This window comes from Taeniopygia guttata, chromosome 17 (genome assembly GCF_048771995.1).
Source record: "Taeniopygia guttata chromosome 17, bTaeGut7.mat, whole genome shotgun sequence".
In the NCBI taxonomy this organism is placed as follows: domain Eukaryota; kingdom Metazoa; phylum Chordata; class Aves; order Passeriformes; family Estrildidae; genus Taeniopygia; species Taeniopygia guttata.
In genome coordinates this window covers 7,939,933-7,962,075 of record NC_133042.1, presented here as the reverse complement: position 1 = coordinate 7,962,075, position 22,143 = coordinate 7,939,933, and the positions used below count along the sequence as shown (strand labels likewise).

At 46.2% G+C, this 22,143-nt stretch overlaps 1 protein-coding gene across 7 annotated transcripts in view; it reads left to right on the top strand.

Annotated features, from left to right (window-relative positions):
* VAV2 (vav guanine nucleotide exchange factor 2) overlaps positions 1-22,143 on the top strand; it is a 116,203-nt gene that overhangs the window by 22,215 nt on the left and 71,845 nt on the right. For all 7 annotated transcript variants that reach the window (XM_012578325.5, XM_030286364.4, XM_012578327.5 and 4 more), the window contains exon 2: positions 2,897-3,013. In XM_012578325.5, the coding sequence (XP_012433779.3) occupies positions 2,897-3,013 (117 nt within the window). The remainder of the gene's footprint in view (positions 1-2,896; positions 3,014-22,143) is intronic.

Here is a 22,143-nt window from a genome sequence, read left to right as displayed (position 1 = left end):
TCGCTGGTGGAGCAGGGCCCTGGTTAATTGAGTTTGTTGTGGTTTGCACCAGGTTTTTCAGCAGCTCTTTAAATAGATGACGGGCTTTTTCCTCGATGTCTGTCACCTGCTGGCACTCAGGGCCTGGCTGGTGGCCTGGTGGCTCTTTGCTGATGTCACCTGGGGCTGTGGCAGTGCCTCCTACTCATTCACCAGCTGTGGTGAGGGGTTTCCATGTCTGAATTGGATGAGGAATGTCACTTTTGGCCTTTGGCTCCTTCCCTGGCACAGGTTTCCCAGAGCAGCTGTGGCTGCCCCATCCACGGCAGTGCCCAAGGCCAGGCTGGACAGGGCTTGGAGCAAACTGGGATAGTGGAAGGTGTCCCTGCCCATGGCAGGGGGCTGGAAATGGATAATCCTGAATGTGGGAATCCTGAGCTTCCCTCTGGCTGCCCTGGCAGGTCTGAGACCCTGGCAGGGGTCAGGAACCCCCCTGGACAGAGCCCCCAGAGACACTGTCGGTGATCTCTGTCCATGGAAAAGAGTTTTCAATCTTACAGGATGAATTACAAGCTCTGAGTGTTTGATATAAGTGATAATTAAGTGTGGCACGGGTACAAAAGTAAAATTTTAGGTTTCTAGATTAGGGGTTCAGAGGGGACAAGATGGAGGAAATTGGGTGTGTCTTGTCCTTTTTCTCCTTCTTCATGCCCTCCATGTTTCACTGTGGTGTTGGCATTTTTCTGTTGGTTCAGGCTGGGGACACACTGTCCAACGTAGGTGACAGATATTGGCACGTTATTGTAAATCCAGCACAGGCAGTTTGTGGTATTTAATGTTTGTACCATCCCACTGAGGGCAGAGCCCCACACGCTGCCCTGCAGGACAGAGCTGCGGCAGGGCAGCAGAACATGTTAGAGATAAACAGAATAAACAACCTTGAAAAACAGACGAATTATGACTTCTGCTTTGGCAGCAGGGCAGAAAGACAGAGACTAGAGACTTTCTGCAATCTTGGAATCATCAATACCACAGATTCCGACACCTGAACATCCCAAACCATTCTGTAATTCTGACTTGGTGCTCCCCAAGGGGAGGGAGTGCTGCAGAAGGGCAGGGCGGTTCTGCAGAGGAAGTTTGCATCTTGCTGTGTGTAATTGTGGCTGTACCCTGTGCCATTAACTTTCAAAATTGGAGGTTTAAAAGGATTTAAAATAAGCACACGCTGGAACTTTGGAATCAATGGGACTGCAGTGCAGCAGCACACGCAGCCTGGGGTGCAAATTCTTGCAGAGACCCAGGAGATAAAGTTGTGAAATAACTGGTGTCAGCAAGAGAGCCTGTAAAGCAATTCCAAAAAAAAAAGAAAAAAAAAGAAAAAACCAAAAACCGCCCAGTCTAGACACTTTTATTTACTGCAGTGTTTATGAGAGATAGAGGAATGCCCTAGAAAACCAGATTTGTTTTCAATTTCTGCCTCTGGCACGTGCTTGTCTGATGTGATGGGGCTGTCCTGTGCCACCCTCCCGTGCTGGGGGAGCTCTGCTGGCCCCGTGGCGTGGGGCAGAAGGGTAAAAGGTTATTTCTTGCTTTGTGCAGGTGAACCAGCCTGCTGTTAATGAGGTGGTTTTGTTAATTCAGGGCTGGAAACCCTCATGTCTAATCCCCAGCCGCCTCTGTGGAGATACCATGGCCCCAAAGACTGTGCTTTGATTCTTTTAATTAAAAGAAAATTAAGCTATTTTTTTTTCTTTGAACCCTGGGTGAAGTTTGCAAGCGGTGTGTGTTTGATGAAAGCTCGGGGATGCTTTTTTGTGACAAAAGCAAGGCTGAGGGAATCCACCCAAAGGCTCCTCTGCCTGTTGATCACATGGGGGTGATTCGCCCCCTTCATGGATTGATTTCCTCAGGATTCTAACGTGTTTGTTAGGTATTTGTAAGGAATTTGCTGAAAAAGTGAAGAGTTGCCTAAAGATACAGTGATAAATTGAAGGTATTTTGCAGTGAGGATGCAAAAAGAAGGGAAGTTAACTGGCTGGCTCAGCAGATGAAGGATGTAGGTGATGCAAAAATGAAGCAGATTTTTGGTTTTCTCTTCTCTAGACCCTGTGCTGCCAGGAGCAAAACCCTCTGGAGTCCTCAGGCTTCAAAATCCCTGGTGATTTTGGATAAACAGACTTTTATTGCTGTAGCCAAAGACAGGATTTTTTAAAAGAGGAACTTGATGTTGCTCTGCCATTCAACCCTGCTGGATAACCAAAGGTTTGGGTTGGAAGGAATATTGTAGATCATCCAGTCTGACCCCTGGGTGGGGACACCTTCCTCTACCCCACGTTGTTCCAAGTCCCATCCAACCTGACCTTGGACACTTCCAGGGATGGAGCATCCACAGCTTCTCTGGGCAGCTTTGCCAGTGCTTCTGCACCCTCACAGGGAAGAATTCCTTCCCAACATCCCATCTAACCCTGCCCTCTGCCACTTTAGAGCCATTCCCCCTTGTCCTGTTGCTGTAACACGTGTCCCTTCTGTAGGGAGTTGAATGGAAATGGTTAAATGTTCGACACTGGGCTTCTGTGGAACATCGGCTGTAATTTATATTTGCCTTCAGCCTTGAAAGGGAAAAATCCTGGCTTGAGTTTTGCAGCTCTTACCTTGGGAGAAATCTGTTTTTCAAAGGGGTGTTGTACTCCTGGTGTGCAGCTGAGAGCACAGGAGCCCTCGCAGGGCACGGGGAGCCTGACATCCTCAGAAACAGCAAAAAAACCCAAAAACCAAAAAAAACAAACCCTGCCTGCTCTTGCAGTGTGAGTTTCTCAGTCCCCGCTCGCTTCTCTTGCATTTAATTCAGAAAATCTCAGTTATAATTTGTGCCTGTCTCGCTCACTTTTCCCCTCCTTTTCTCCTTTTTCTCCCCCAGTTTCTGTGCTTGAAGAACATCCGGACCTTCCTCAAGGTGTGCCATGACAAATTTGGGTTAAGGAACAGCGACCTCTTTGATCCCTTTGACCTCTTCGATGTGCGGGATTTTGGGAAGGTAAGAGAGTCACTGCTGAGCTCCTGGGAAGGGATGAGTCTGGCATTGGGGCTGTGCCCAGGTTTGGGATGAAAATACAAAAGTTTAGTGCTTTTCTGAGCAGCCTCTGAGACTGGGCACCAGTTCCCCTGTGCTTGTGGTGTATTTTGGATTCTGTTGTGTTCTCAGTGTATTTAGGGATTGTTTTTGGTTGATTCTGCTGTGTCCTCAGTGAAGGGTGACCAAGCCTTCAGGTTTTCTGCTTTAGATGAAAAACTCTTGGGGATCAGTGACTGAAGGATGTGACTCGTGTGTTTTTGAGAAGAACCAAACCTTGCAAAGGGTCCACACCTCGCTCAGCCCTTCCCCATCTGCTGCCACCTGTGCAGAGCAAAATAACTTTGCTGAAATCACCTCTGAATTTTGTCAAGTGGCCAGGGAGTGTCTGTGGGGTCAGGGAGTTTCTTGGCAGGGCGAAGTGAGTGCCCTGAGCTTCTCAGAAATGTGTTGCTGTAAGTAATGGTTGGCACCAAATATCAAACAAGGAAAACTCTGCCTGGTTTTGACAAGTGGCTCTTGTTCTGATCCTCTGCCTTTGACACCAACTGCATCAGGGCTGATGGATACAGGGCTCAGGGAAACCATTACCCAGGACAATTGCCATATTCTTCAGCAGAAAAGGCGATAAAAGATTTATTAAAGCTCTGTATTGTTTTACCTGTTTCGAGCTGCCAGACATAAGCTGCTGGAAGGCATCTTCCCTTCTGATTATCCAAGAAGTAGATTTTCACTGCTGATGGGGATATATTATTTGATATTTATTGCCTAATTTATTTCTGAACCATTATGTGGAATGTGCAGTCGCAGTGCCTTGTTTTATGAGGTTTTTTTTGATTTATGGAATACAAGAAGGCAGTTGTTGTTCTGGGAATATGAATGCACAGAAGGAACCTTTTGGGCTGGGGAAGGAACTAATTAAAATGCTGCTTTATCGTCACATTGTCTCTTGCTTTGTGCAGTTTCAAACTGCCTCTGATGCCTGGTGTTAAACCCTGCTGGAACACATCAGCTGATGAGCACAGTTTGCTTTCCTTTTTCTTGTCTTCCCTCCCCCTGGTCACTTTTTGGGGGTGCATTCAGCTTTGTGGCTTGGGGAGGTGATTTGCCACTCCCTCTTTTTTCAGGGCAAGCTGGTTTTTAAGGAGACTTGGGAAAGAAATGTGTCATAAACTTCCAAGAGATCCAAATGTGCTTTATTGCCTGCATCGTGCTTGTTTTCACGTTGTCGTCATCCTCAACCAACCGTAGAAAATGTGGGAAGCACAGACTCTCTATACAAAATCCAAATTTTTTTCTTTTTTATCAGCTTGGTGTGGAGGTATCAGCTGTCCAGCTCTGCACCACCCTAAATCCCTCTGGAAGCCTGTCAAAACATTCCCATTGTCTTCACCACCTTTTATTCCCACATTATCCTCAGATCTGTGTTCAACAGTGGCAAAGCAAATAAACAGGGAAAAATCTGCTGTTGACCAGAGCTCCCTTTCCGTTTTGAGTCACAGCAAGAGCAAAAGGAGTCTCTAATCCACGTCCCCACTGGCCAAACACAGACTTCACACACAAAAAATTCTTCCTGGAGCTGTTCACTCCTCAGATCAATGGTGTTTTTTTGGTTACAAGGCGCTTACACCATGTAGGAGGCGTTTCTGATGGAACACAGGAACAGAGAGTTTAATTGCAGAGGGGCTTTGGTGCAGTGGCATTGGGTGTTTCCTTTCTGGATGCCACAGGGAGAGTTACTCCTCTCCTCCAAACCAAAATGCCACTGGGACAACAATTACCAGCAGCTTTTGGGATTGCTGGAGTGTAATTACTGAGGAGAAAGGCAGGGACTTGGTGCCAACCTCTGCGTAAAGGGCTTTGAATCTTCGTCGTTTTTTAGTGTTAGAAAACCACTGGTGCTTTGAAAGAGGATGAAAAATCAGATCCCTCGGTCCTGCCTTGCCCAGCTGTTATTCTGAGAGAGGTTTCCATGTTTCCATCACTCCTTTGGCTCCTGAGCCAGGGTTTCTACAAGGAGGAGCTGCCACGGGAGCAGCAGAGCCCCTTCCAGCTCTGCCTGGGGGCTCCTCACCTCCAGGTTTGCTCCTGGTTTTGCTTTGTCCTTGACTTTTAAGCTTGGGGAGGTATTTTTTGCTGTCAGCAGGGTGACAGCTGGTGAAGTGGGATTGTGAGCTGTGTGGGTTTCTCCAGCCAGAATCCCAGTGGAGCTGGAAACTCCGTCCTGGCTCCGTGGGATGTCGGGGAATGGGCGCGCTCAGGCTCCTGCCAGATGGATGCATCCCACTCCTGTGGTCTGCAGTGTCCCCCAGCTCCCCAGGGCAGCACAAAGGCCACTTCCAATTGCTCATGGCCAGCTGAAATTGCTGACAGCCAGCTCTTTTCCCCCATGTGCAGTTATTAAGCAATCCTGCTGAGGTGGGGGCTGTGCTGTGTTTCATGGCAGGGAATTGCAGAAGTGACCTGAGATGCTGGTGCTTGTATTTCTCCCCATGCCCCTTCAAAAGGTGTATTATATTAATGATTTTCGAATATTTAATCCCTTTAAAGTGGCTCAGAGCTCTCCATAAATCATCTGCAGAAGTGTTTTCTCCGTGGCTGCAGGATGCAGGAGTAAAACCCCAGTTAATATTGCCTCATCCCTAACTAGGGTCTGATTCTTGCTGTGCCCAGTCTCTGTTAGTACAGCCTGGCTCTTGAAAAAGAAATAAAATAAAAAGCTGGTGCTTATGTAGTGTGTGTTGTTACACATTTAGTAGCAGTGATGGTATAAAATCAAACTCTTATTGGACTTGCTAATTTATTGGCACCAAATGTAATGACATAAAATGTACATAAATATGGATTAAACTCTTTATTACTCTATTAGTCAGCGTGATGGTAGCCAGGTTCATTAAAAGGAGTTACTCATTTTAAATAACTTGCAGTAATGTACAATTTTTAAAAAAAGAAATATAGTTCAAATATTCATAAACCTGTGGAGCGTGCCATTTATTACCCTCCCGCTCCTCTCTGCCCTCCTGACGTGGATTTAATCGTCCTGAATTCCTTTTGAAGTTCTTGCTCTCTTTGAAAAAGGCTTTTTTTGGCAAGATAAGGGTCTTCCCTCCCCTGCCCCGCAGATAGGAAACACTGCTGTTCTAAAACTGAAAAAGGGAAGCGATTCATAGGTCAGCTGAAAGAGGAGGAGATGCTGGTATCGAGATTAAAGTCGTGTTTTCCTCTTGGTTCTGGTGCAGAGAGAGAGCTGCACCCACCTGACAGCTGGAGCAGGGTTTGGAGCAGGCTTTGGATCAATTCTTCTCTCAGATGAAGATTGAACCCGCTGAGAAAAACCTGAAAATCTGAACCCACTGAGGTTTTTGCTGGTGTGTGGCTGGGGCAGGGCTCAAAGGAGGCTTATCTTGTGTGGCTGAAGTGCCAGGGGGAGGATGTGGCTGCTGTGGCCCCGAGCCTGTGCCAAGAGCTGCCTTGGAGGGGCAGCGAAATCAGAGTTACAGCAAAAAGTGTCCTTTATAAATGTGTACTAATTGCTCCAGATATTCAGGGTGTTTTTTAGTTTGAAGGTGTCTCCTTCCTCCTGCTGATGGGCTGGTGTGGATCCCTCCTGGAAAACTCTAGGGGGATCCAGGCTGTCCTCAGTGGATGCTGTGGTTGGAGAACCTTCCAAGCGAGGGATTCCCCCTTGCCATCCATTTGGGACAGCTCTGGAGGGGCTCAGCTGCCCCAGTCCCTTTCTGCCACACCCCACCCTGCTGCCAGAGAGTCAGAAAACTCCGTTTTCAGCTCGCTTTCAGGCAGGAGGGTGGGGAGTGCTGTCAGAATTATTTAAGGGACTCATAACCGAGAGTTGGTGGTTGGCCTTTCTGTTTCTCTGCTGAGAATTCCCCTCCCTCCAGCATCTCTAACACCACGTAGGAGCCTCTAGCCCTGCAGCAGTATTTTTAAGGGTGCCTTTTTAACACAGTTTGGGCAGAGAGAGAGAGGGATTGATAGGAATTAATATAGAAAGGCAGGAACTGCAGAGTTTCTGGATGTACGGCTGCTATGAACCCAGTGCCAGCTGTGACCTGCTGCTGCTGGGAGCAGCTCCTCTTCTCTTGTTTTGACTTTCAGTTTTTTTTTTCCCTGACCTCCTGCAGCCAAGAAGACATTAAGAGCAGTGTGTTTTCTCTCTGCACCATGGAGTGCATGGAGCAATAGTGTCTGGGAGCAGAGCAGCGCTTGGCAGCCAAGCTGGGTGTCCCAACCCAGCCCTGCCCCTTATTTTTACACATCCCCAGCAGCCCAGGCAGCCTGGATGGGGCTTCCCATGTTGTGGTGGCTGTGCCAGCTCCTCAGATGGCTTTGTGGCACTGGCTGTGTGCCCAGGGGGATCCTGTGGCAGCTGGGAGCATCTCTGATGGCTGCATCACCACGGCGTGGGGAGGGAAATGAGGAGAATTCTCCGAAAGAATGTTTTATGTGGATTTTAAAAAATATTTTAAATTCCCAAGGGAGCAGTAGAGTAACTGGCCTACCACGAGATTTTTGTGTCATTGTGTGGAAGAAACCCACTTAACTCCTTGCCTGCCCCATGCTGGTGACTTTATCCCCACTGATTCACCCTGAGCCCACACCAGGGGTTTTTCCCAGAGCCTTTGGGACTGCAGTTCCTGCCTGAGGGAGAATGCCCAGCTCTGGGAAGTGTGGGGAAGGCAGCCCTGGATGCCTGTGCAGGGCTGGGACTGCACCAGTTGATGATTAACTCCCACTGCAGGAGCTGTGGGTGATGTTTGTGCTGCTCTAATGACCTTGCTGGAGTTGTTCTGGACATTTGGACATTGGGATGAGTGCTCCAAATGGCAAAAGCAGCCTGGAGCAGCACAGTTGGGTTTGTTCTTCCCTCCCTTTGCCAGCTTGAGGGCTCATTTGGGCTTGGGAGATCGTGGTTTGGAATTGGGGTGCTGCAGGGACACTCTGAGGACACTGGTGGGGCTGTGCTGGAGGTGCAGTGTGTGCAGAGACCCTGAGGCTGAACTTGCCCAAAACACAGAGTTTTTGGGCCAGTCAAGCCTGAACCAGGCCGTGCCTTTGGCTGTGCCATGCCAGGACCATTCCCAGGGGGTGTTTGCCCTGAGGGATGTGCTGGTGCAGCCACTCCTCCAGTAATGGACATTTTTACACTCCAAATCCTGATAATTTCTCCCTGCTCTGGGTGTTGCCCTGGTAGCCTGGATCTTCCCACTTGCTTGGGGCAGTTGGTGCTGAAAGTTCTGGGGTGTTTTGGGGTGTTCAGGGCTTCAGAAACAGCACCACAGCCTCAAATCTGAGCTTAGGCAACAAATTGCTGATAAAACCCAGTTAATCTTTCACTGCAGCCTGAGGGCAGAACCTCTGGGACATGCCACCAGCCTGTGGCCCTGGTGTCACCTCCAGGGCCAAAGGAAATGCCACAATCCAGCAGCTGGTGGCCCTCTGGTATTCCCTGCAGGAGCAGCTTTTAGTTGTGGCAAATTCTCTGCTTTCCCCCCTTCCTTTCTCCCCTACTCAAAACTCCAGACTGTTCATAGATGTGCAGCTTCTCAGTGCAACTGAAAGAGCCAGAAATGATCATTCTGGGAAGTTTTGCCTTCTTTTTTTTTTTTTTTTTTTTTTTCCTTTCTTGGCTGCTTTCCTCAGTATTTTTCCAAGGGGTCACACTAAGGGGTGTTGTGTTTCAGATCAGACAAGTGTGGGCAGGATCTTTTGTAATTCTCACAGTCCTGGTGGGAGAATTCTGCAGTCAGGCCTCGAGCAGTTGGTGGAAGTGCTTTGGAATCCAAAGTATTGATCAGGACGTGGGGAAATGCATATCCTTAATGTGCATGAAATTGATTTCCTTGTGCCTTCTCAATTTGTGTGAGTTCTTCTTTTGTTAATTTTAGACAAGATCAGGGAGAGAAGGATCTTTTTTTTACTTGGGAAAAAAACTGTGAGTGTTAAAACACCTAGAAGTGTGTCTCCAAAAAGTGGGGAGAGAAGATGCCAGGCTTTTTTTTTTTTTTTTTTTTTTTTTTTTTTTTTTGAGTGATCCAACAATTTCTGGCTATTGTGTGGTTTCATTTGAGCCTTCTTGGTGATGTCATGGGATTTTTGAGGCTTGATGCAGTGAACATCACTGTGGGCGCAAGATGCCAACAGGCAAAGCCAGCTTTGTGTGCCTTGGTGCTGTGAGTGTGTCTCTCATCACTTGAGCTTAACTGTTCAGCATCATGTGCTCTGGGAGAGGAAGGAAATCCATCCTGGCTAATATCACTTCAGGGACTCTTGGAATAAAAGGAATTTTTTATTCTGTAATGAGCTCTTCTGTTTCTTCATTAAAACCCTCAGCATCTGATGATGAGACTGTCCCAAGGCCAAATAATACAAATAATAATTAGCATTTCTAGCAACAGATTAACACGTGGGTGTAAACGGGGGGTTTTGCAAAAAGTGAAACTTCCAGGCTGAAAGTTCTGGCATGGCTGAACTGCACAATCCCCAGTGCTCAGAGCACAGCATCTTACCTATGAAACAAAACAAAACAAAAAATGAAACACACACAAAAAAACCCCACAATAAAACAAAAACAAAAACAAAAACAAACGGGGAAGGAGCTTCTGTAGGAAACTGTGAATTTTCTGGGGCAGAGATGGGTGGGTACAAGGTAATACACTGAAATATCACACCTGAACACATCCTGGGTGTCCCATGCCCTGTCCCCAGGATGTCCCAGGCTTTGGGTGCTCTGAGATGTGCTGTGCTTGGTGCTCCTGCCAGATCCGTATTTTACATTGGAAAGTCACTCCCTGGAAGGGAAACGTTCATGTTTTTCAGTAAATAATCAGTGCAGACACAAATGTGTTGAAACCTGTGTCAGCAGAGTGGGGGTTTGGTGAGGTTTGCTGTTGCTGAATTCTCTTCTGAGTCTCCTGTGCTTGAGATTGTGCCAGGCAGGGACAGCTTTAGAAACCAGGGATGGTGGGGAGGCTCCTCAGCTCCCTCCCACACTTCTTCATGGGGGAAAGAAAAAACCATCTTGGACTATTTTGTTCCACTGGCTGTCAGAATGGGCTGCTTGTTTGTTCTTGGAGGGCTTCCAGATATGGGATTATTGGCTTTTTTTCTCCCTCTTTTTCCTTCAGAAATTAAATATTTCTTCAAGAACACCCTGTAGGTTTTTGGGATTTCTCCCACCTGCCCACTGCAGGATGGGTGTGGGCATTGGAGTGCACTCACAGGAGGGGTGGTGAGGGTAGAAAGGGTGAAAATTCCAGGAATATCCTGGAGCTGCAGGGTGTTGGGGTGGAGCAGCACGCCCAGGTGATAGCACAGCATCTCAGGAGCAATTTGCTGGGAGCAGGTTTTGAAAAGCTTCTCTCTAAACATCCCAAGGGAAGCTGGAACAAGCAAGACACCTGCAAGGGTATCTTAAATATCATTTTCCCCTTGTTTTCCAGCTTTTCCTTGCCTGGTTCCAAATCAGGAATGAGCAAGTCACCTGCAAGGGTATCTTAAATATCAATTTCCCCTTGTTTTCCAGCTTTTCCTTTGCCTGGTTGGAGATGAGATGGTGATGAGGTGAGTTAATGAGATGGTGGTGCTGCAGAAAATTCATTTGCACCCTCAGTGTTAATGTGAGGCAGGGTCCCCCTCTTCCACATCATTCTGTTCCTGCTAATTAGAGATTAGAGCCTAATCGTGGTAGCAGGGCAGCAGCTATAGGTGAAGCTAATGATGGGCACTGCACTTTGTGATGTTTGTCAGGGATTCTTATTTCTTCTTCCAGGCCTCTCTTGGTTGTCATTTTAGGAATTTCTGAGCCAGCGTGGGCTTGACTGATGTTTGCAGTCACTCCTTGGAATGAGTGAGGCTCGTGTGGGAGAGGCTGAGGGAGCTGGGCTGGGGATTTCACCTCCCTGCCTGACAGATGGTGGGGATTTCACAGCCTGCAATTACAGTTTTGGGGGGGAAAAAAATTAAAAACACCTCGGGAAGCAGCGATATGCAAACAGGCTGGAAGTAACATGGAGTTTCCCATCTAATCCTGGGGCAAGAATTCATTTTTTGGGCATAGTTTTGGTGCCAGGCAGTGGTGAGAAGCAGTGCCAGGCCTGGCAGTCCTCCTCTGGTGGGAGCAGGGACACAGCTCCAGAGCTGCTGGTGCTGGGCATCCCTTGGAGATGTGGTGGATGTCACCCCACAGAGCTTCCCCTTGGGTTTGTGCATCTGATTTAAAATGTGATTTAATCTCTGCAGAGATGGGATGCAGAAGTGGAGCTTTGTGGAGTTTTCTCAAGGAAAAAAAAACAACAACAAAAAAAGCCCAAAAAGAGGAAAGATTGTTCCCCTTATACAGACTTTACACAGAGCTTTGAGAGTAAAAGTGGGAGGATTTTGAGTGCAGGCTCTGGGGGTGATCTCCTCTGACAAACTCTGCTCAGGGCACACATCAAAGACAAAACAACTGGAGATTGTGCTGGGGACTTGTAGAAATAAATGCTTGGAGAGGCAGACAGCTCCCCTGCCTGTACCTGAGCCTGATGGAGTGCAGCAGGGAGAAACTCGCTCTTCCAAGCCAGTGGACTGCAAAGATTATTGAAAAAAAAAATGGAATATATTTCTTTCATGCGGAAATAGTGCTGCAGTCCCTGTACAGAGAGATTTATCAAAGGGACCTCTGTGCTCCAGCAGCGGGGCTGAGATCACAGCTCGCTGCAGATGTGAGCTGAACTGACTGAGTCCCACTTTCAGCAGCTCTGAGTAACCATTGTGCACTGTCCTGAACCCCCCACACCAGCCCTGCTCCCAGGCTGGCCTCACACAAGCCAGGCTTACACAGCAAATGAGTTTTTATTTTAAAAAATGAATTTTCTGGGCTCTGGAAATGCCCCAGTGAAGCTGGATGTGTGGGCTCTGCACTGGGAGCTCCAGTGTGGGTGCTGGAGTTGCCTGGAGAGGATGCTCCACGGCCAGGGGGGTGTTAGAGATGGATCCCCCAGCATCTGGGTTTGTCTGGTTTTGTTTCCTTTTTCAGCTGGGATGTTCCATCCTGCTGTAACAGAGATGATTTTGTGTGTATTCAGATGATGCAACAGTTTGGTGTGTTCTGATTTTTGTAGGTGTAGATGACAGCTCTTCTGTGAGAATCTGATTTTTTGGGACTGAGTGCTCAATGGGATTAAACTCCAATGTCTGTTTCTTCATTAAAATAATAGAGATTTATTTTTCGTGAAAGAACAGAGATTTATTACTCACTGGGAGTGTCTGAAGCAGGACCTTGAATTGAATGTGCTTTGCCTGGAAACAGAAAAACCCCACTGACCTTGATGAGGGACTGAAGGAGCTGGGTCTGACTCATCAGCCCCATATTTGATCTCCAAATTAGAAGTTTCATTTGAAAACACTCCTGCATAGGAACGTGGAGAGCTGGGAAGTGGAGAAGGCTTTGGTTGAAGTCCAACCTGCAGGGATCCTGTGAAGGACTCTTGCCTTGGGGCCTCACTTGACTCTGGGTGTTTGCTCAGCCCTTTTCCTCATCCAGCCAAGTCCCTGTGGGAGCTCTGCTGCCTGCCCTCCCCCTCACCTTTTTTATTTTTTTTATTTCCCCATAATATTGTTCTAATTACTGGAGTGTGAAGAATTGACTCTTAAAATGCCTCTTGGCAAATTCCATTTGTGCATTGATGGAATGTCCAACCCGTCCTGGGACCAAACTGGGACATGGTGGTTGTTCCTCTGATCCTAAAAGCCAACGGGAGATGGGAAAAGGAAAAGAAAAGGAGGGATTTGGGGGAGGGAAAAGGGTTAACACTTGTTTGCTGGCATCCTGCTGAGCTGTGTTTTCACAGGGCTGTTTCTCCTGGGGAGCTGCCAGATGTGAGTTTTTTTTTGGGGCTAAACAGGGACAGGCTGGGACAGCTGTGGGTGCAGAGCTCTGGGGAGAAGCTCAGGAAAGGGCTTTTTTTGCAGGAAAGTTGTGGGGCTGAGAGTTTTGGGCATGTCCAGCCCTGAACCCTGCAGGGAGCAGGGATTTTTGGGGTGGTTCTTTGTGGCCACCACAAAGAACCTTTGCCTTCTCACCGTGGCTGTCCCTTAAGGAAGGGGTTCCTGGCTCTTCTGGACCTTCTGCTCCCTGGCTGGAGCATGATCTTGCAGAGGACTCAGGGGCTGTGGTTTAGGTACTTTCAAAATGAATTATTTAAAAACCAGCACTACTGTAAGGCTGTATTTGGAGGTTTTGTGCTTTTTTGGTTTTTTTTTTCAAGTGAGAAAGGAGCACTTGTGCAATGCTTCAGGCTTTTTCTGCATTTCCAAGGGCATAAAAACCTGAAAAACGAAGCTGAAAACCAAGTTAATGAGTAATTGCAAGGTTTGCAGGACCGAGGCTTCAAGAAAAATGCCAGGGAGGAGGTTTTGTTCGTAATGTTGGAAACTGGGCAGCTTTGGACCTGGTTCTGATTCCAGAGCTCTTGTGGTGGATCCCCGAAGCAGATTTGTGCAGGAAAATGAGAGATTGCTCCTGCCTGGGCTCCTCTCAGCCCTGAGTTTGCAGCAGGTCTAAAAGGGTGTAAAATGGCCCAAAACCCGTTTGACTTCAGGCACTTCACTCTTCCCAGATGCTTTTCCAGCTCTGCCTCGCCACAGAAAGGCTTGTAAAGAGGGAAGAATCAATGAAAATGAAGTTCCTGGTGGTGGGAACTGTCTGGAGAACAAGCAGATCTTTAGATTCTTCAGTGTCTCTTTTGTGGTTTTCCTCCCTTCTATTTCTAGGTCCATTAAATCAATTTTTTTACCCTGTTCTCCTCTGAAACATAAATGGGTAAATGAGGTAACAAGGGCACACTTAAGGAAAAATGAAGCATGACCATAAATAGGAGTGACCCAGCCGAAAGGAAGGTCAGGTAAGAGACATTACCCAGTTGTGTTCATTAAGGGTGCCAGGCTGGAATTTAGAATCCTGCTTTAGGATTTAGGAAATTAGTTGGAGGACCCGTGGAGACAGATAACAGCTGCAAGAAATGGAGAGGGAAACATTTTCCTTCCTGCTGTTTGCAGAGGGTGAAGTGAAAGAGGGTTTTTGATACCAGTGATTTTCTGTGATGTGTGGTTATCATGGAATTTTGGGGGGAAAACCACATTTGAGGGGGGAAGGAAGGAGACGAACGATGGCTCTGACCCTCATGGTGCTTCTGTTTGGGGGAAGGCAGGGCTGTTTGATTTCCTGCCCCTTGGTATGTGAAAAGTGCATGAAGGTGTAGTTTGGATCCTGAAATTTGGATTTGGGGTGCCAAGGTTGGGGCAGAAGCTGCCACCCATCACTGGTGGCTTCTGCTTGAGGAACACTGAAGGGAAATGCATGGAGCAGCTTCAGGGAACAGAAATAAGCTGGAGACAAGAGACAAACCCCCAGTTCTGGGGGGCTGAGACATTTTTGCAGGGCTGTTGGATGTGGTGGTGTTTGCCAGGACTTTGCTGCTCATCCCTTGCCTGTCACTGTCCCTGTCCCCTGTCTGGAGCTCCCCAGGTGTTGATGGCAGGGAGAAAAGGTAGGACAGAGAAATTCCTCTTTATGGCAGCAGCCAAGAAAAGTCAGGAGAGAGAAATTCCTCTTCATGGCAGCAGCCAAGAGAATGGGGATTTATCTTGGAGATTTACTGGGCTGCTCTTCTCACTTTGCTTTTCCTGCCGCGGAATTCAGACCTGCAAGCTCAGAGGTTGCTCCACAGATCTGCAGAAGGTGAAGTGATAAAGCTGTTCAAATCCCCCTTTGGATTTGGGAGGGACAGTGGTAATTCCCCTGGTGATGAGGTTTATTTTTCTCCATTAGTACCTGGTTTTGAAGAGTTTCTTTTCTTCCCCTTGCTCAAGGCTGGGCTTTCAGAAAAGCCTCTCCTCGAGGAGACTCAGTGTGTGCACACACCACGTGAAGTCAACAAGGGCTCAACTTCAAAGTGAAGCATGTGGATAAATATTATCCTGACTTCAGGCTACTATTTATTCTTTTTCTTCCAAAACAAAACACATTCACACATGCCTTCTCAAGACTTGGGATTAATTATTTTTATTTTTTTTTAAACCACTGTCTATTCACTCTGCTTTGCTCAGATGATCCCACCTCGTCTGGCCCTCTAAGGTGAGTGGGGTTTACAAAAATTTCAGCAATTTTTGAATATTGAGGGGAAGATAGTGTAGCCAGGGCCAAAATCTTCCACTTTTTGGTTCAAAATTCTCTGCTCCTGTTTGTGTGGTTTCCATGGGTCACCAAGGTGGGATGGGAGAGCCCAGGGAGATGGAAACCTGGAATTTGGAAGGGTTGGGGGGGGGGTATTTGGTTCCATGAGTTGTGCCAGTCCTAAGTAGGATGTACTCCCTAGAAATGCCTGCAACAGGCAAATCCCTGCATCCCAGGTGCCCAAAAGAAGCCACTTTCAGTGAAAATCAACCTGCTTAATTCTGCCTTGAGCCTCAGGACCAATTCCTGATATTCCAGACCATTTTTGGCTGTGGGATCCCCATCCCAGCTGTGTCTGCTCTGACCCCCCGTGCAGGGCAGAGCCTTCATGCATGGGAAATAATCAAATAAAATGATGCCATTGAATGTTTTATGTATGAGGAGGCACGGGGCTGTCAATAATCTTCCATGTTTTTTAATGCCAGCTCTCTGGGCGTCGCTGCTCGTGGCTGATGACACCAATTAATTTTATTGTTTGGAAATAATCTCCTGCGCCGTGCGATTTGCACGGCCTCGGCCTTGTGCTTTTCTAATGATTTCTCTCTTAATTTCACTGCTGCCAATGAGCTGCAGATGCCTTTCAAGTGGAAAGGGAAACATGACCTAATACCATGGATAAAATATTAGTGAGGGTGAATTAAATCCTGTTAGCAGTGGTGAGACCCCAGCCCCTAAAGACACAGGAGCTGCTGGAGCGTGGCAGAGAGAAAAGAGCTGCACATGCTGCCTGTGGATGCACCAGTGTGGAGCAATAAGTTTTTTAAATTAATGGAGAACCAGTGGGGGTTTTTTTTGTCCCCTCCTGCCCCAGCTGGCTTTTCCCTGGTTAAAAAAGAGCTGACACAGAGAAATTCAATGTCTGGGCCTCCCTGTGGGGTGGAAACACAGGGTCTGGGTTTGCCCCTCTGGAGCTGGGGTTTTGCTGTGCCTTGATTCCTATTTTTTGGTCTGAATTTGGGTGTGGTGAACTCCCTGGTAGTGCTGCCTTTATCCAGCTGGAAGGATGCAGCTCCATGGAGGCTCTCCCCAACCTGCAGGGCAGTGCTGTTCATTTTCATGGTGTTCAGCATCACAAGCCTCAAAGTGGCCTCAAGCCTTGCCTTTTTGTCCACTCATCTAGCAGAAACCCCCAAAATAAGGCTTATACACAAGATTTCCAGCACAGACTGCAGCTGGTGACTTTGGTACTGGTTATCTGTGAGTCCTTTGCATCCCCTGAGCCCTGAGAAGTGGCCTTGGAGCAACCTGGAATATCAGAAACTGTCCCTGCCCAGGGATTGGAATGAGTTGGGCTTTAGGATCCCTTCCAGCCCAAAGCATTCCATCATTCTATGGTGAAAATTACCCTCTTTCAGCCTTTGGAAGAACTTTCTTCATCCATTTCCTTGTGAGAGGGAAAAAATATTCCTGTAATGCACAAAAACATCACCCCATCAATACTGCCTAAGCAGAGGAAAAAAAAAAATCAATTCAATTTGTGGCCAAAATATTATGTGATGATTTATATAAACACCCAGATATTTATTGCTTTAGTGTTTTAGTCTTGGTGCTGGGAAGTTTTTTTGGTTCCTGCATAAATGAGTTGGTAATCAAGGATATGGAGCTGAGGGCTGGGGAGAGGTGAGGGTTGAGAACTTTGGGAAGAGCTGGTGGTTTGCAGAGGGGAGGATGGAGCCAGGGCAGCAGGATCAGAGCTTTTCCTTCACAAATTTCTCATTATGAGGCTTTGGGGTTCTGTGCTCCCTCGGTAACCTCTGGGGCATTTCAGTAATTCCATATTCTCCCTCCTTCCCAGTGTTTTCAATGGTTCAAATATAACAAACATCAGGTTTTTACATGAGTGGATGGTGATAGTGTGGGCAGGGAGAAAATAATACAGTGGATTCTCTGTAATATAGAGCTGAGGTGGGCAGAGTCTGTGCTGCTGCTGCTCAGGAGGGATTTCGGGTCAATTTTGGGTCATTTCATATTTCTCCCCTGATATTTTTAATTGTGCAAACAGAAATGAACACCCAGGTTTTTACACCAGCGGATGGTGAGTGTGGGCAGGAAGAAAACAATAAAATAAATTCTGTATAAAGTAGTGCCAGGAGCTGAGGCGGGCAGAGTCTGTGCTGCTGAGGAAGGATTTTTGGCACTGCTGCTTTGGCATTCCCAGTGCCCAGCAGGTCCCTCCTGCCCCACAGCCACTTCCAAGGGCTGGACTCCATTCCAGAGGCGTTCTGGAGGCCCATCCTGCTCTGTGACACCCCAGAGGCTGCTCCATCCCCCTGAGCTGACGTGGAATGGTGATAAAAATGCTCCTGGTGGGATCAAAGTCTGAGTGTGGGATTTGTGCTGGCCTTGGCTCAGGGTTAGAGGGGGAAGTTGAGCCCTCCTGGAGGGTAACTAAGAGCACAAAGCCATTACAGCTCTGCCCTCATGGGGAAACTTAGTTAGCCTGGCCTTCTGAGTCACAAATTAACTAAAAATTCAATTTTTTTTTTCCTCTTTTGCTCTTTAAAAAGCAAATCTCGAAGAATTTGGTTGTCAGCAAAAGCAAAAAGAAAAAAAAAAAAACCCAAAGTGCCACCCCAGGGCAGAATGAGTGGGGTGGTTTTTCCTCACTGCTGGAAGGACCTCTGGTTCATAATTCATATTTTTCCAGGCTGATTCTGCAGGGACAACAATGAAGACACTGAGAGCAGATCCCTGTTAGGCCTTCCAGAGAAACTGAGCCCTGTGCTCAATCCCTTCTCCTCACCCATGCCATGCCATGCCATGCCATGCCATGCCATCCCAACCCATCCCAAAACCCCTTCAGAGAGGCAGGAGCAGGATGAAATCAGTGACATTTCCCCCCCTCTGTGATGCTTTCTTTGCCTTTCTCTCCCTGATGGACTCTCATCCTGTGATATTCTAAGAAGTGAGGAGTAATGGAGCTCTTGGCCTTTTTAAATATGTATGAACTTGTGGGGGAAATGCAGAGTGATGGAGACAGATGTGAGCTGTGTCATTAACCAGGCGTGGGTGTCTCTTTTCCCCCTGTCCCAAATCATTACTCACAGGCAAACCATAATGTTTCTGTTCCTTTAGTTGTGGATTATTATTATTTTTCAGGAGAAGGCTGCAGCTCACAGCTCACGGCTGGTTGCACTTCCCACCTCCTGGTGACTCAGGAAAATGAGTTTTAATCCTGAATTTTGGTGCTAAACCTGCAGTTTTTATTTGTTGGGCCGGGCAGGTTTGCTTTCTGAGAGTTGGGTTGGTTTGTCCCATGTTCTCACTCGGATTTATCCCTCCAGGTGAACGTGGTGGGATTTCTCTGGGGTGAATGATTTTGTGTGTTATTCCTAAATATTGATATAACCCATGGATCTGTGCATCTTCCTCACTGTCAAAGCAAAAACTTCCTTAGTGTCACAGCAATGGTTACAGCAGGGCAAGGGGATTTCTCACCTTATTGAACTCTCCAGACAAGCTCTTAATTTAAAAACTCTAATTTAAAAGTCTAAAATTTAACTCTAAATCAAAAATTTAACTCTAAAATAATAAACTCTAATTTAATAAAATAATAAACTCTTATTTATTATATATATTTATAAACTATTATATATATTAGAAACTATTTATTAGAAATAATAAAAAAATTAACTCTAATTTAAAATAACTCTGAATCTAAAATTTAATTTAAAAAAAACTCCTAATTTTGGCTGAAATGCAGCCTATAGTTTTGTTAAAAAAGCAAATTATTTGAGTTTTTTTTTTTTTTTAATTTTGCACAGTGTGCTTTGTGGAATATTTCATCGAAATTTTTATTTATTGAAAATTATATTCCAATATAATGATATTGAAAATGGAATTGAAAATTATATTTAAATAATAGAATTTAAATTTAAATAGAATTTAAATGATATTTAATCTGGTGAGTATTTTATTCTGAGAGCTGGGGACTGTACAAAGACACATCAGGAGCAAACCTCACTTGTGTCCCACTCTTCTTCTTTTCCACTGGGCTGCTGTAGCATCCCCCAAAATGAATAATAGAGAAGGTCACATAAATGAGGTGACACCCACTTTTTATCAGCCCTGAAGGTCACACAGAGGGGGTGACACCCAATTTTTAACAGCCCTTTGCAGCCACAGCTGGAAAGGTTATTCCTGAATAATTATTATTATTGAATAATTAACTATTCCTGAGGTGGGGAAGAATGAAACCAAATTTCTTGGATGGAATTTCTTCTCCGTGCAAGCGTTTGCAGGGTCAGGGCTTCTGGAGTTTGTGGAGTTTGGGATGTGCAGCACATCCACCAACATGAATTTGTCACCACACAACACTCGTGGTTTGATTTTTTGATTTTTTAAATTGATTTTTGTTGTTTTTTTTTTTTTTTTTGCTGGTGAGGGTAGGAAAAAGAGGGATGGGTGGGATTTGCTTTCAGGGTGAGATTTCCTGTTTGCACAGGGCTTGTGTGTGGTACAGCAGCAGGGTTGGCTCTCCAATAATCGATATTTTTTTTGGGTTCTTCAGGCTCTGGAGCATGGAAAATGTGGTAGTCATCCCCTCCCTAGGGCAGGGGATCAATTAATCCAGCTCAATCTGGGGTTCAGCCTGTGCTTTGTGCTTTTTCCAGAAGGACTTGGGGAGAAAAATGCCGTTTAAAGAAAATGACTGCGTTGCCTATCAGCTGAAAACAAAAGTCTTTTGTCCTGTCAATCATGGGGAGGCTTTATCTTGTCAATCACGGGGAAAATGCTTCCCTTGCACTTCTGCCAGGCTTTGCACAGAGTGGGTTTCTCCTTCAGTCACACAAGGCAGTGTTGGGCACAGTAGCTTTTAATAAAAATATAAAAATTACATTAAAAATATATAACAATTACATTAAAAAGATATAAAAATTACATTAAAATATATAACTATTATATTAAAAATATATAAAATTGCATTAAAATCTATAACAATTACATTAAAATATATAAAAACTACATTAAAGTACATAAGGTATATAAAATTGCATTAAAAAAATATAAATTATATATATATAAAAATAGATATAATTACATTAAAATATGTAAAAATTACATTAAAATATATAAAAATTACATTAAAAATATAAAAACAACATAAAAATAAATAATGACATAAAAATATATAAAAATTACATTAAAATATATCCACAGATGGGCTCTGACTGGGTTTTACTGGGAATAAATGCACTTCCAGGAGCCTCTGGATGGGTTTTTCTGGGAATAAATGCACTTCCAGGAGTGTGTCTGTCCATCCATCAGTGCACAGCGTGATGGGAGCTGGGTACCAACCACCTCTCATCCCTGTTTTGGGGTTCACAGAGATGCTGCTGCCACTTCTCCTGCCTCAGGACTGTTCCTGCTCAGGCTGGTGAAGGTCTCTGTGGCAGCACATTCTTCTCTCTCTCAGGATTTTTTCATTTTCAGAGCATGGAGTAATCAGGGGTGGCTCCTGGGTGTGCTGGAGCAGAGAGCAGAGAGCAGTGCTGGTGATAACTTACCACCTCTCTTTAAAAACCTGGCTCACTCCCAGAAATTCTCCAAATTCTTTACACATCAGTGTTTCACAAACCCCAGGAGGGCACCCAGCCCTGGTGAGAGCTGCAGTGGGAGGAATCACTGGGTGCTTTGGAGAGTCCTGCCCTGGCACCCAGCACCCGCCCCTCCCTGGACACACATGCCAGACAAGGACAGATGGGACCTGGCACTGCCTTTCACTCCCCTGAATGCAGGAGATCTGTCTTAGCCAGGCTTTTCCTAATGGAAGACAAATACCAGTCCCCCTGGTGGTTTTTCATACCAGTCTTTTGTTTCTTTTCCCTTCTGAACTGCAACAAAAGCTTCAGTGCTGCTGGGACCAGTAATTAGTTTCGCTCTTATTTTCCGTATAACTCACCTCTGGAGCACGTGTGTGCCAGCAGCCACAGCCAGGAGAATGGCCCCAGGGCTGAATTTGCATTTCTGATACAGAAATTCAAATTAGTCCCATACATCAAGCAATTCCAGTGGTCAGAGGATCGCTCCTTATCAGGGGCTGTTGGGATCCTTGGCTGCAGCTGCCAAATTCTTTGGAAATTTGACAGAAATCACCCCACATAACCCCCAGGTGGGATGTGTGCCTCTGGAAGTGCCTGTGTCCTCAGCCACGGAGGGCTTTGATCCATCCCCACGTGTGTGAAGTCTCACCTGGGCACTGCTTTCATCCCTGACTGCACTTTCTTGTGAGTTTATTCAATTATTATCTTGGAGTGAAGCAGTGGCTGGCTGTTCCTGAGCTGATTGCTGCCAGCCAGACTTTGAGTTTGGCTTTTCATCTGTAGAAATAGTGAAAGTGGATGATTTTACATCATCACCATCATCATCTCTTCTTCATCCTCGAGGATCCCAAAGCTCTTTGTGAGTGGAGGCAGTGCCAGGGCTTGGCACACCCGGGAGCAACCCAAGCACCAGGAGATGCCTTGAGGAGCACAGGTTTGATAAACAAAGGGGTTTGTCTCATGCCCGTGGAGCTGGGGCTTCCAAAGAAGAGCAGATGGCATTGAAAGCATCTTCTTGGTGACAGCCAGGCCTTCTGCAGGGCTGCTTGCACCCGGGAGGTCACACTTGGATGATTTTCAAGTTTTTGGGCAAGCTTTGCAAGTTGTGTTTCTCAGCTGGCTGTGCTCCTGTTGAAACAGAGCACCACAAAACTTCTTATCCACTATTCATCCACGTTCTTTGTATTGAAAAATGAGATTTTTTGGGTGATACTTCCAGTGCTGCTATTTGAGTGTCGAAGACCACCCTAGGTTTTGTGGTGGAAATGTCTCTCCTCCAACCCGAGCTTCCAGAGGAAGGCTCAGCAGTCTCTGTT